The sequence below is a fragment of the Neolamprologus brichardi genome, chromosome 9, assembly GCF_056152115.1.
Source record: "Neolamprologus brichardi isolate AB-2024 chromosome 9, ASM5615211v1, whole genome shotgun sequence".
NCBI classification, from domain to species: domain Eukaryota; kingdom Metazoa; phylum Chordata; class Actinopteri; order Cichliformes; family Cichlidae; genus Neolamprologus; species Neolamprologus brichardi.
In genome coordinates, this window is record NC_142112.1 from 37,927,746 (window position 1) to 37,940,593 (window position 12,848).

At 36.7% G+C, this 12,848-nt stretch overlaps 2 protein-coding genes across 2 annotated transcripts in view; both read left to right on the forward strand.

Annotated features, from left to right (window-relative positions):
- Window positions 1-12,848, forward strand: part of LOC148101627 (uncharacterized) — an 18,904-nt gene continuing 6,056 nt past the window's right edge. The window contains exons 1-3 of the mRNA XM_087846600.1: window positions 1-18; window positions 1,097-1,283; window positions 1,452-1,852. Coding sequence (XP_087702726.1) covers window positions 1-18; window positions 1,097-1,283; window positions 1,452-1,852 — 606 coding nt within the window. The remainder of the gene's footprint in view (window positions 19-1,096; window positions 1,284-1,451; window positions 1,853-12,848) is intronic.
- The window catches only part of LOC148101628 (uncharacterized), a 19,659-nt gene continuing 15,579 nt past the window's right edge, over window positions 8,769-12,848 (forward strand). Inside the window, exon 1 of the mRNA XM_087846605.1 lies at window positions 8,769-8,899. The gene's annotated coding sequence lies outside the window, so the exon portion shown is untranslated. The remainder of the gene's footprint in view (window positions 8,900-12,848) is intronic.

Sequence of the window (12,848 nt, forward strand, 5' to 3'; positions counted from 1 at the left end):
ATGACTTCAACAGAAAAGGTAAGGAAAATATGTTGCACTACTATTGAAACTGTGTGCCCTTCATCGTCTTCGGTTGGTTTGCTTGATGATGGTCACAATTTGCTCAAAAGTTGACACAAAGTTCATTTTAACGGGCACCAAAACACAGGCGAGGTTTATATTAAGCCCCCAATAGTACATCATGTAATGTTATTTGTATATATTACTCTTTCTATAATATAATTTTAATTACTGTTGTAGCACACATTACATTTATACTTTTCCTTCATTAGATATTATTGTATTACAGTTTGGAAATGTTATACAGTAGTTGTTGTGGTGATCCCTAGAGTCTCTCATCCTGTAGTTCAGCAGACTTGAACGCCACTGTGTTGGAGTGCAGCTGGTGGCAGTAGTACTTGCTCTGCTACATGCTTTAGTTCACTCTAACCTGAACCTGCAAAAGTTCCACATTTTACTATTGTACTTCTTTATAAAATTCTTGTCAAAATAATGTGAAATGATTTTAGGGTTTGGCCTAGTAGTCTCATTAAATGTAGCTCTGGGGATAAACAAATGCTGGTGTAATGACGGTGTCAGCAGTCTAACGTGTTATAGAATACAATTTAAAAACCTGTAGAAATATAGACCTCTCCCTTTCCTATCCCCCAGCCATGTCTGCCCAGTCTGTAACAACTGAAAATAAAATGAAAAATAACAAAGGCTGATCAAATGGACCAAAACGGCAAGGCCTTGATGATCCACTTGGCAAAGTAAATCCGTTGGGTATCCTTGTTGGCTTTCAGCTAAATTTGTCTGATCTTAGCAGTCAAATCAAAAACAAGAACAAGACTGAATATTTGTGTGTACAAGCACTAGGAATGGTGATGACGTGAGAATATTTAAATACTTAAATCTGATAGTTCCATAGACTATACTACCAAATAATTTTGTTTGGTTCTTCTGACCATTTGTATATAATGTACTACCACCAGTAGATGGTTGAAATAGGCCTCTGGTTTAAAATTATGCAGAAAACTGGAGGGAGTTTGACTGTTCAGTTTGTTCCATGACTGTATTTAACTCAATGCCTCTGTTGGTATTTCTGTTACTGCAGGACCGAAATGGGCAAAGATGTCAGCCCTCTCAGGAGGCTGACAAACCCCACGGGGGAAGAAAATACAGCTGCAATGAGTGTGGGAAGGCTTTTACTCGAAAGGAGTCCCTAAGAAAACACACAGACTTCCACACTGGAGAGATTCTGTTCATCTGTGACTTGTGTGGAAAATGTTTTACTCGCCTTGGTAAATTACAAAGACACCAACGAATCCACGGGGGATATAAACAGTTTAGATGTGACTTGTGTGGGAAGTCCTTTACTCAGCAAAGTGCCCTAAAAAAGCATAAAGTCTCTCACAGTGATATTACAGCATACCGTTGTGCTCATTGTGGGAAGCGTTTTACCCAGAAAGAAGGCCTGGAAAACCACAAGTTCATCCACAGTGGAGTTAAACCATACAGATGTGATCGGTGTGGTAAATATTTTACTCGAAGTGGTAGCTTACGGAAGCATGGCGTTACCCACTCTGGAATCAAGGCATACAGCTGTGACATTTGTGGAAAATCTTTCAACCATATAGGGAACAGAAATAGACACAAACGCATTCACACGGGACATAATGTTTACAGCTGTGATCAGTGTGACAAGCAGTTTACAGAAAAAGTACACTTACAACGCCACATGTTTACCCACACTGGGGAGAGACCGTATAAATGTGAACTGTGTGAGAAGACTTTTAAATTTTCATGGTCCCTTAAAAGGCACCATCAGATCCACACCAGAAAGAAACTCTACAAGTGCAGTTACTGTGAGGTATGTATTTTTTTTTTTTTTTTTTTTTTTTTCTCCTTTCTGGGGTATCAACACTTGTTTCTGTTCCTCTACGTCATAGAAACAAAATTTATTTTAAAGTTTATTTAAACGTGTAACTTATGTTAAATGTATTTGTCTTTGTTTAGAAGCAGAACAACCCAGAAGGATCCAGTTTTGAACACTGCTATCGTTGTGGTGGTGGGAAAGCATTTTATTGTGACATTTGTAAAATACCTTTCAGCCAGGAAAGGACCCTAAAAATACATCAACGAAGACACACTGGAGACAAAATGAACTACTGCAAAGAATGTGGGAGAGGCTTCCCCACTCAAAGTAAATTACGACGTCATGAACTTATTCACGGTGACATTAAAAAGTACCTCTGTGACCAGTGTGGGTCATTATTCACCACTGCAGGTAACCTTAACATGCATAGACAAATCCACATGGGAGAGAATCCATACAAGTGCAGTCACTGTGAGGAAAGCTTCTCACATTCAAGTACTCGTAACCTTCATGAAGGAACACATAAAACTACACCTGTGACTAGTGTGACAGGAGTTTGATCTTAAAAGTATTTTAAAATGTAAATATTTTGTTTTATCTTTGAGGAATTAAATGTGGTATAACCTCCACACTGTCCTGCTTACCATTAAAGTTGAATATTGGTAAGTGTGGCTGTGTGGTGCTTATACTATTTTTCTCCACAAAGAGAAGGTTCCCAAGCTTCTTTAAGATTTTTTTTTTTTTTTAACTTTAAATGCATAAAAATTTCCTACTAATTTTATTTTTATCTTGTATAGAACTTTTTAAATGCTTATTCAACCTGCTGTGGTAATCCCTACTAATTTTCACAGAACTGATCCTGAAAGGTCAAATGCAACGTAAGAAAATGTTAGCAAATGGGGAGAACTGCTGATACAACGGTAGAAAACAAAATCCCAAAAGACTATGCGTTTCTGGGGAGACAATTTTTGCCAACAAGCTTCAGAAGGGGAAAAAATACAAATAATGGGACATATTACACTTAAACACATTTAGAAAGGGTGGTGAGTTCTTCAGTTCTTTGACGGGGGAAAAAATAAAAATTTGGCGTTTTTTATCACAAAATTTATATAGTATGGTAGATGTTTAATATTAGTGGTTTACTGTTAGCCTGTTACTTTTGCAGCTTTGCCATTACATGATTGTCTTCTCACAAACGCTTCCATTGAGACTTGTCCAGGATGCTGGGTGTAATTTATTTATTAACATCTCTAGACCAATTTAAGATTTGAAGACTTTTTTTTTTTTTTTTTTTTTTTTTTTTTTTTTAAATGTCCTGGGGATGTTCATCAAATTTGACTAAGGTAACACTAATTTGGTGTAAAAATAAATAATTGGTTTCATAACAAAGATTTGAGCCATGATTTCACTTCCACTGCCTGAGTAAAGACTGACATGACAAATAGTAACATTTAACTGTCTGAATCCAATTTTTTCCACTGACACAGATGGACGTTTATTGGAGGGTTTTTTTTTTGTTTTGTTTTTTTGTGTGTGTTCCTCCACCTCAAAAGAATAGCGTATTTTCAGAATTTCTTGCACAGAGCTTGCTTCTACATCTTTAAGAGTTTTTAACAAATGTCCATCCTCCTCCAGAACATCTTATGTACTCAAACGCGTGTTCCAACTTATCTGGTGCACGTCTTTTATTTTGACAGCGAATGCGCACCTGCGGACCACTTATGTGCAGCCCTGTGTATAGTGCTTTACTTACTCCCTAAGGACACCAAAGCACTTTACACTATATTCAGTCATCCACCCATTCACACACTGGTGATGGCAAGCTACATTGTAGCCACAGCTGCCCTGGGGCGCACTGACAGTGGCGAGGCCATCGGACACTGGCTGAAAGCATCCACACTATTGAGTTCCTGTTTTTCTTTATTCTAGTTGCTCTGTGCTTTTTCGCCGTGAAACTACTTCCACTTTCTTTTTTTCTTTTTTTTTTTTTTTTTGGTCCCATTTGAACTGAATGGGAAACTTTCAAAATTCTGCTAAAACTTGCTTAGATCAGATTATAGCTTTTCTGCTAAGACAAAGTATTTCATGTAAATCATAGTATTTTTAGAGTCGCAGTGTTTCTGCTAAATCATTGTATTTCCTCTGTTGTAGTATTTGGTCTAAATCACAGTATTTCTGCTATGTTATACTGTTTATGTTAAATCATAGTATTTGAGCCAAATCTGAGTATCTGTCCTAAAGCATAGTATTTCTGCCAAATCATAATATTTTAACAAAATTGCAGTGTTTGTGCTAAAACATGGCATTTCTGCCAAAGCATAGTATTGGTGCCAAATGGTAGTATTTTTGCTTAACCTTCTCGGTCATACTATGATTAAGTGTCTTAACTTCTTTTCAGCACAAAGTTCTGCTTCTTCACCTGTTTCGAGCACAAATTTAAGTTTATTCGCCTCATTTCTGCGGAAAGTTCAACTTTGTCAGGTAATTTTTCAGCTCCTTCAGTTGATGCCTGCTATATCTTTTGGTGCTCATAGCTGTTATACTTTTTTAAATATATTTTTAGATCAGTTTTTCACCTCTTTTCAGCACAAATTCCAGATTGTTCAGCTGTTTTAAGCACAAACGTCAGCTTCTTCAGCTGTTTTCCGATTCCACTACAAGGCATTCACAGCATTTTTGCAGGAAATGCAAACTTTTCTAGTTGCTTCATGCTTCTTTGCCGTGGAACTACTTTTGCAGTTTTTGTGCGATTTTCACCGTTCAAATTTTAAACTATTATGCTATTTCTGCTGATGCCGACTATTGTGACTGTATTTCTTCTTGTTTAATAAAATCATTGTTTTGAAGCACTTGGACCAATGGCCGTTTGTCTCACACCTCAATCACGAATCGGGACAACAGTTAAAGCAGTAGAGACGAGCTGTTTGCATGTGCGTGGAACTCTGGCGTCATTAACCAGGCTAGCTGCTAGCTTATAGCTCACGCTAGCTAACCAGCAAGCAGTTAAAAGGACAGCTGAAGCTGCACAAAACATCCACAAACTTATCTCACTACAACACAGCGCCGAAAATATGACTGCAGCAAATATGGTCCTACAGGTTGCCTGAGCAAAATAGACAAATTGTGCAAAGGAAATTGGCTTAAATGCTGAAAACGGAGATAATAGTCCTTGTAGTATGATGGTTTTATACGGTTCTTTGATGATTACGGCAAAGCGATTGAAGATTCCCTTGTCTGCAGATTCCAAAGGAAAAACTCTCCTGTCCATATAATTTGTACCAATTTGTCACACTTACATTTGGCTTGTTTGGAGCCTGGCCATTTTCCTGCGTCTCATGGAGCGAGTGCTGCATCCTCACACTGTATATGCTGTTGCCTACCTGGATGATGTTGTCATTCATAGTGATACCTGGGTGGAGCATGTGCAGTGGGTGGACATGATACTGGAAGAACTGTGTGGTAGGACGGAGGGAGGTACACTAGAGGCAGACAGGTGCATCCACAGATGATAAAACAGCAGCCATTGTGTCCCAATGCAAAAAAAAAAAAAAAAAAAAAAAAAAAAAAAAAAGGTGAGACAGTTCTTGGAACTGGCTGGTTACTACCGTTACTACCTACTTTGTAAATAGATCTAAGAAGAAGGCAGGAGGCTCGGCACTTTTTGTTAATTGTGATTTGAAATGTAAACAAGTTGAATATATGTCTGTGGCTATAGACGATTTATTGGCGTCTGTGACAGTGGAATTGGACATAGAAAGAAGAAGTAATATAATTGTATATACAGGAAACTGATATACTCTGTAAATAACACAGATTGAGTTATTTACAGAGGTAGTCGAAGACTTATTGAGTAAGGCTAAGGGAAATAAGACTTTATTTTTGTCGGCTGATTACAATATCGATCTTTTTAAAGAGGCAATTAATAAGGCTGCATCAGATTTTTTTTAATTATTATTTGGATAAGGATTTTATCCTTTAATTATAAAGCCCAGTAGAATAATGGATAAATCAGAAACACTAATATTTTTATTAATAGCATGGAGAGTAACATTATCAAAAACGTACCAGTCTTTTTTACTTTTGATTTAAATGTGAAAAGAAAGGAAGAAGTGGGGTTCGAGAGTCATAGAAGGGTAAGAAATAACGAGGCAATTAATACATTTAGACAAGATCTCATGGAAGTGGACTGGAAGGAGGTTTATGTTAATGAGGTTAACGTTGCATATGGAGCATTATTAACTACTTACTTGGCCTTGTATGATAACATTGTCCATTGGTATCATTTAAGTATAAGAAAAGGAATAAGAATTTGAAACCTTTGGTAACTAATGGTCTTGCAAATGCGTGAAAAAATAAAAATTAATTATATAGGGATTATATAACACAGAGAACTAAGAATGTGGAAATGAAATAATAATAATAATAATAATACTTTTTATTTAAAAATAGCGCCTTTCAAAGCACCCAAGGACACTGTACAACAGATAAAAACAAAAAAACAGAAAATATACACAATAATAAAAATAACAGATAAAAGTTAAGAACATACAGTGGTTTAAACATAAGCAATTTATATAAATATAAAGTTTATAAAAATAAGTTGGTATTAATATTGAGGAAAGACTACTATAATAAACAACTAAAGACTTGATAGTTTTATTGACAAAAGAAAAAACAACTTATAAATTAAAATCAATTTGGATTTTGTAAAAATAGATCAACGGCATTGGCATTATTGACTTTCATTGAAGATATTTCATCTGCAACCCATAATAATAAATACACAGTTGGGGTATTTGTTGATTTAAACAAAAAAGAAGCTTTTGACACGTTACAACACGTTTGATTTCTAAATTGTATAATTATGGTGTGAGAGGAGTGGCATTGAATTGGTTAAGGAGTTATTTAGAAAATGAGTTGCAATATGTATATTGTTTCGAGAACACCTCTGAAAGATTGAAGATTGTATTGGGCGTTCCTCAAGGTAAAAAGGTTAAATTTTATTTTATTTGCAGATGACACAAATTGCTCAGGAGAGAATTTGAAAGATATGAAATCATGGTTTCTGAGATGTAAATTTTTAAGAAATGGTTTGATGTAAATAAATTATCTTTGAATCTGACAAAAACAAAATTGATGATATTTGAAAATTGTGTAAAGGAAGAAGAAGTTATTATGTCCATTAATGGAGAATTGATTGAAAGAGTTTCGCTTTTTGGGTGTAATAGTAGATGAAAATTTGACGTGGAAATCACAAATTGAGTACATTAGAAAGAAGATGGTCAAAAACATTTATATTTTGAGAAATGTAAAAGATTTATTAGACTACAAATTAATGCGCATTTTATGTTTTTCGTTGGTTTTCTCATACTTTAGTTATTGTGTGGAAGTTTGGGGAAATACATTGGTGAATACTATAAACCCTCTAAAATTAATACAGAAGAAAGTGATACGAATGATTCATAACGTTAAATATAGAGAACATACAAATAAATTATTTATAAAAACAAAACTATTAAAATTAGGATATTTAGTGAAACAACGGACACTATTAATTGTGTTTGAGGCTAAAAATAATATTTTGCCTTTCAAGTTACAAAGTTTATTTTCAATGTGTTTGGAGGGAGAAGACAGAAGGAAATTTCATTTTAAGCATCAGCTAGCTAGGACTACACAAAGATTAATGAGTCCAGCAGTTAGGTATATGACTGTGGAACTCTCTTCATTATAATCTAAAGAATTGTACAAATTTACATTGTTTTAAAAATTGTTAGATGATAATTCAATATGAAGAATATGAATGAAATTGGAGTTAATTGAAGATTGAAATTTGAAGATTTGGTTTTTTGTTTTTGTTTTTTACATTTTTTGCCTCATTTTATTCTATTCACTTATCTTTTCTCCTTGTTATTATGTGAAGTGGTATATTGCTGATTGTAAATTTGTTTTGTCTGCGTCAGGACCTGGAGATATATGTTAGTTTGTTCCTTGGTTTTTGGTGCCCACTTGTAATATAAGTTGGATCACAGATAGGGGGCAGGGTTTAATAAGAATATTTTCTTCTTCCTGCTCCCACTTCACGCATGGTTGCAGTGCTATACCGAAAGAAAGTATGGTTTGTTTGTCTGAAAGAAAACTGTTGAAACTGTTGAACCAAGTGTGAAATAAATAAATGAAATGTGTGTGAATTTTGCTTTCCACTGTTGGTGTGTTTTGTTGTGTTGATTAAAACAACCGATGCAGCTTTCACAGTTTTTCACATTTTGAAACTGTGATCTTTGGAGATGTGGAATGTAAATGTGTTTGTCTGAAAAACACTTTGGATCAACTTCTGTTGTTTTAAATGTGCTACACCAATAAGAATGATTTTTACAAGAAACACAAAAAGTGTTTACATTATTCGGACATAAAAACAATTAAAATTTGAATTCCAAATTTTTTTAATTCCAATACAATAATTATACATTGACACGAAAGCTGACATTACTTTTAATGTTAGCTTTTAATTTATAAGTAATCAGCCCATGAAAGTCCAACATGAGACATAACTGAAACTTTACTTTTAGCACTAAATGAGCGACCTGAATATTCTTTGACTCTCTGAGAGGACTCTGTCAGTGACCTCTGACTGGATTGTTGTTTGCATTTACAGCAGTAAAGTATCTCCACACGATTCTCCTCCATCTCTGTAGCCCAAATGTAGTTTCCAAGTCACGTTACCGCACAGCAACGATTTAAAGCAGAGCAGGAAGAAGGGGGCGGAGCAAAGTAGCAGAGGAGTCGAGCAGAGAGAGCTGCTTTTTTCATGAAGCGGGAGTGAAGTAGTGACCTTAGAGGAAAGAAAAAAACTAAAGTATCGATCATATACCACTACCAACGTTTGGATCGATATCTGCATCGATCTGCCTGCCCTTGTCTTCTGGATCGTAGCTGAGATCAGCGTGAACCACGTGGGTCTCTGCTCCCTGATCTGTTTCCTGTGTTTGGAAAGAGTTCCAGCTTCATCACGGAGTTTCTCTCGGTTTGTGGGCTCATCTAAAGGTAAGCACCGAGCTAACTTTACTGTGAGTTCACAGTTTATTGTGAACACGTTGAGAGTGAGAGAGTGTATTGCAGTGTTTTTTGTTTTTTTTGGATAGCGGCGCGATAGGTCGCAGGGTCCAAACCATGGTGCTATTTCGTCTTTTTCTATTTAAGTTCTGGTTTAATGTAAAATTGTTAAGTCCGTCGAAACTACAGAACACCGTCTATAGCCGACCAAAACGCTTGGATTTAATAAAACGCCAGCAAGCTCAGCTAGATGGAGACATGCTGCGCTGCTGCGGCATTTTGTGAGCTCCAAACAGACGGGATAGGACGCCGCCGCGTCTCTGCGTCGGCCCGTCGAAAACTGTGTGCGTGAGGTGGATGCGCGACCAGCGAGCCGAGATCGATGTTGGGCTAAAAGCTAACCGTAGCTAACCGGTGTTCCAGATTAACTGGCGTAAGTCGAACAGCTGTATGGTAGACATGCTTTTGAGGAGCCGCTACTGACAAACCAGCAAAAACACCCAATCTTTTATCTGTGACATTTGAGGTTATCTCAAACACAATCCGTCAGTCTACTTGCTGTTGAACAACAAAGTATTTTAAAATGTCGCCAGTTTACCTTGTGATATTCTCACGAGGCGATCGCGACAACGGCAAACAAACAAGCGTCACCACAATGATGCTCTTCGCCTACACCAACAGTAAACGATATGGAGAATCTTGTCTTCGCTATCGCTAACGAAGACAAGATTTCCATTTATTACTCAGATTTCAGTGTTTTCGCTTCACAACTAAAGCGTGCAGTTTACTATGTGTGCACTCTAGTGATGTGTCGGTCGCGAACGAAACGGCTCTTAGAGTCGGCTCTTTAAATTGAACGATGCGAGCCGACTCCTTATTGGGACCCGTGTTGTTGTTTTTTCTCTCACCCTCTCTCTCACACTTTTTTTCTCGCTTCACCGGTGGTATGCAAGGCAGTAATTGACTTCATCCTTTTCAAGTTCTTTTAGGGAACTAAACTTTTTTGTTGTTGTTGCCACTGAAGAGAGTAGTAATTTTTGTTTGATAATCCAATGTGTTACGAACAACAGTTGTCTTTTTCTCAGGGATGTGACTGCTTTCTTTTCTTGTATTATAAGGTTTGATGTAGGAACTTTTGCACTGGAGAGAGTGGCTGAGACTTTGATCCTGATTTGTTCCGATTTAGGTTGTGGTCATTTATTAATCTTTATGGTGGTTTCCCTGGCTGTGATGATCTCCACTATGGGCAGCAGTTGTGGAAAAATTGAGTCTTTTGGCTAGCATGGTGTAAGATCCTTAAATTACCACAACCTGGATGCCTGAGAACCTTCACAGAGACGTCATTTGTAGAATCCAGACGAGGATTTTACAAACTGTGTGAGTGTGTGTGCGTGAGAGATGTATAGAAAGAATATACATGTATTTTATCCCTGACAAAAATATATATATAAATAAAAAATATATACGTTGTGTGTGTGTTTCAGCCATTTGGACTCAGCTCAGCCACTACAGAGGAAACAATGACTTCAACACAGGAGGTGAGAAAAATATCTCAGTTACACTGTTATTGAAACTGTGTGCACAGCTGGTTGTTAACAGCAGCTTTATCTTTTCCATCCTGGGCTCCTCCATAGAGAATCTACATTCACAAACAAAAACCACACAATATACAAGAAAATACAAACATCATATTTTATGAGCACACAATGAAACAAAAATATCATCAGCTGAACTCGTCTGAATGTTTTAATAATTTTCTAATAATTTTTTCTAATAATTTTAATAATTGTGTCATTATTTTCATTGCAACTCTCGTTGTAGCTCATCATTGTAGTGTGATACTCTCACCAGAAGGTGGTGGTAACACACCTACAACATATTTGTTGACATCTTGCATCCCACTAATAGACAGGGTTCGTACGGGTGCTTGAAATCCTTAAAAACGCTTGAGTTTTAATGTTGTCTTTTCAAGGTTTGGAAAGTGCTTCAATTTCAGATGTGGTGCTTAAAAGTGCTTGAAAGTGTAACTGTATTTCATTCACCACAAACAACTATCTGATTGATTAGTTTTCTCATCAGATAGAGAAATAAAATGAATCAAAAAATGTAAAAGCAAAATTTCCCCGCCTGGGCTGCCTTGCGCCTCTGTCTGTTTCTGATAGGTGAATACTAGTAAATAATTTTCCAGTACTTGTACGTTATTTTTTAAAATTATGATTATTATTTTGCTAGCTATCAAACTCGCTGGAGAAATGATTGAAATGCACTGACTGTGATGTAGTATGGCAGCGCTATTATGGAATATGCTGTGAACTTAGCTAACATTACTTAGCAGTGATATGAGTTAATTTACTCAAGTGAAAGCTTTAAACATTAGCCCGATACATAAGTAGCCAACTTAAGGCTTTATGATTAACCCCCTGGGGTCTCCATTTCAACTTGTGTCGAATGTGTGGACCTCAAACTATATACCAGTTTTTAAATTGTGTTGATAGGCCCCGTAAAACCAATGGGTTTTTTTTTTTTGTTGTTGTTTTTTTTTATAAAACTGTGGCGTTTACTGCAGGAAGAAACGGTAAAAACTGTTTTCTAAGGTGAGCGCTAGCAAATAGTGATGTGTCGGTCGCGAACAAAACGGCTCTTAGGGCCGGATCTTTGGAAGTGAGTGACGCAAGCCGTGGGTTTCTTTTATTTTTCTTTCTCTCGCACTTTTTTCCCGCTTCACTCCGCACACGAGCCTTGTGCTTTGCGCTGGGAACAGGGGGGAGGGGCAGTAGTTACACTCGCTGTAGCACAGGAACAGAGCGGGAGAGAGAGAGAGAAAGAGAGCCAGGGACAACAACGTCACATTAGAAAGGTATAGTAATGATCCACAACTATTTTCAGTTGCGGATGATAAAGGATTCAGAAAGTTTATTCATGCAGGTCCATATGACAGAGAATGTGCATCTTCTTGTTGTTGTTTTCGTATTTTAATTTATATTTAATTGTGTTGTAGGAAAAAGCTGAAAATTTAAATAGTTAAAAGTTGTGAATAGTTGGTTTTGTATTATATGATTTATTTATTACATTTTATGTGGAGTGAATAAATAAAGTATATTTATGGTGGCCCCTAGAGACAAAACACGTACAAACCCCTAAAACATGTACAAAACCCAACAAGTGCTCCAGGATGCTAGGGGGCAGTGTTAAGCTTTTGTTACCTAGTGGCTACACAAGCCAGGAAGTACCAACGACCGGATTTGGTGTGTGGTAGTGACAGGTAAATGAACTTTTTTTTTTTTTTTTTTAATTATTTGAATATATATGAGTGCTTGTGTATAAATACACAAACCATACACATATGCTTTCAATTGTGTAATTTAAGTGATCTAGGTAGCTCTGTTTTGGAAAAATATACCAACCAATCAAAAAATTATATGGCAACATGTGGCATCTGGTTGTTTGGGAAGAGGGGGAAGTTTTAGGAATGACTAGCGAGAGAGAGCAAGTGAGCGAAAGAGAGTTTTGATACCTGAGAGATTTGTGACGTTTTACCGTATTTGGAGTCTCAAGTTAGTGTGTCATCTTGTGTAGTTAGTGTGTAGTGTAGTCGTTGTTTTGTTTTGTGTGTCAATTATCAGTGTTGGGTGTAATGCATTACTTAGTAAAGTGGAAGATGTCGGACTCGGCTGAAGCGAGTGGCTGTTTTATGAAATGGACATATTCCCGTCTCGTCACTTTTCTGAAACAAGCAGACAAGAGCATTACAGTAATATGTAAGCTATGTCCTGGGAAGAAAAAAAACCTATCAGCTGCTGTTAATAGCACGAATAATCTACTGAAGCGCCTGACACAGAGCATAGACAAACACTTGTGATTCTTGTTCATCATCCATGGTTAACACCGCGGCAACTCCTGCTAAGCAGGCAAAGCTTGATTTTACTTCAGCAGCACAGAA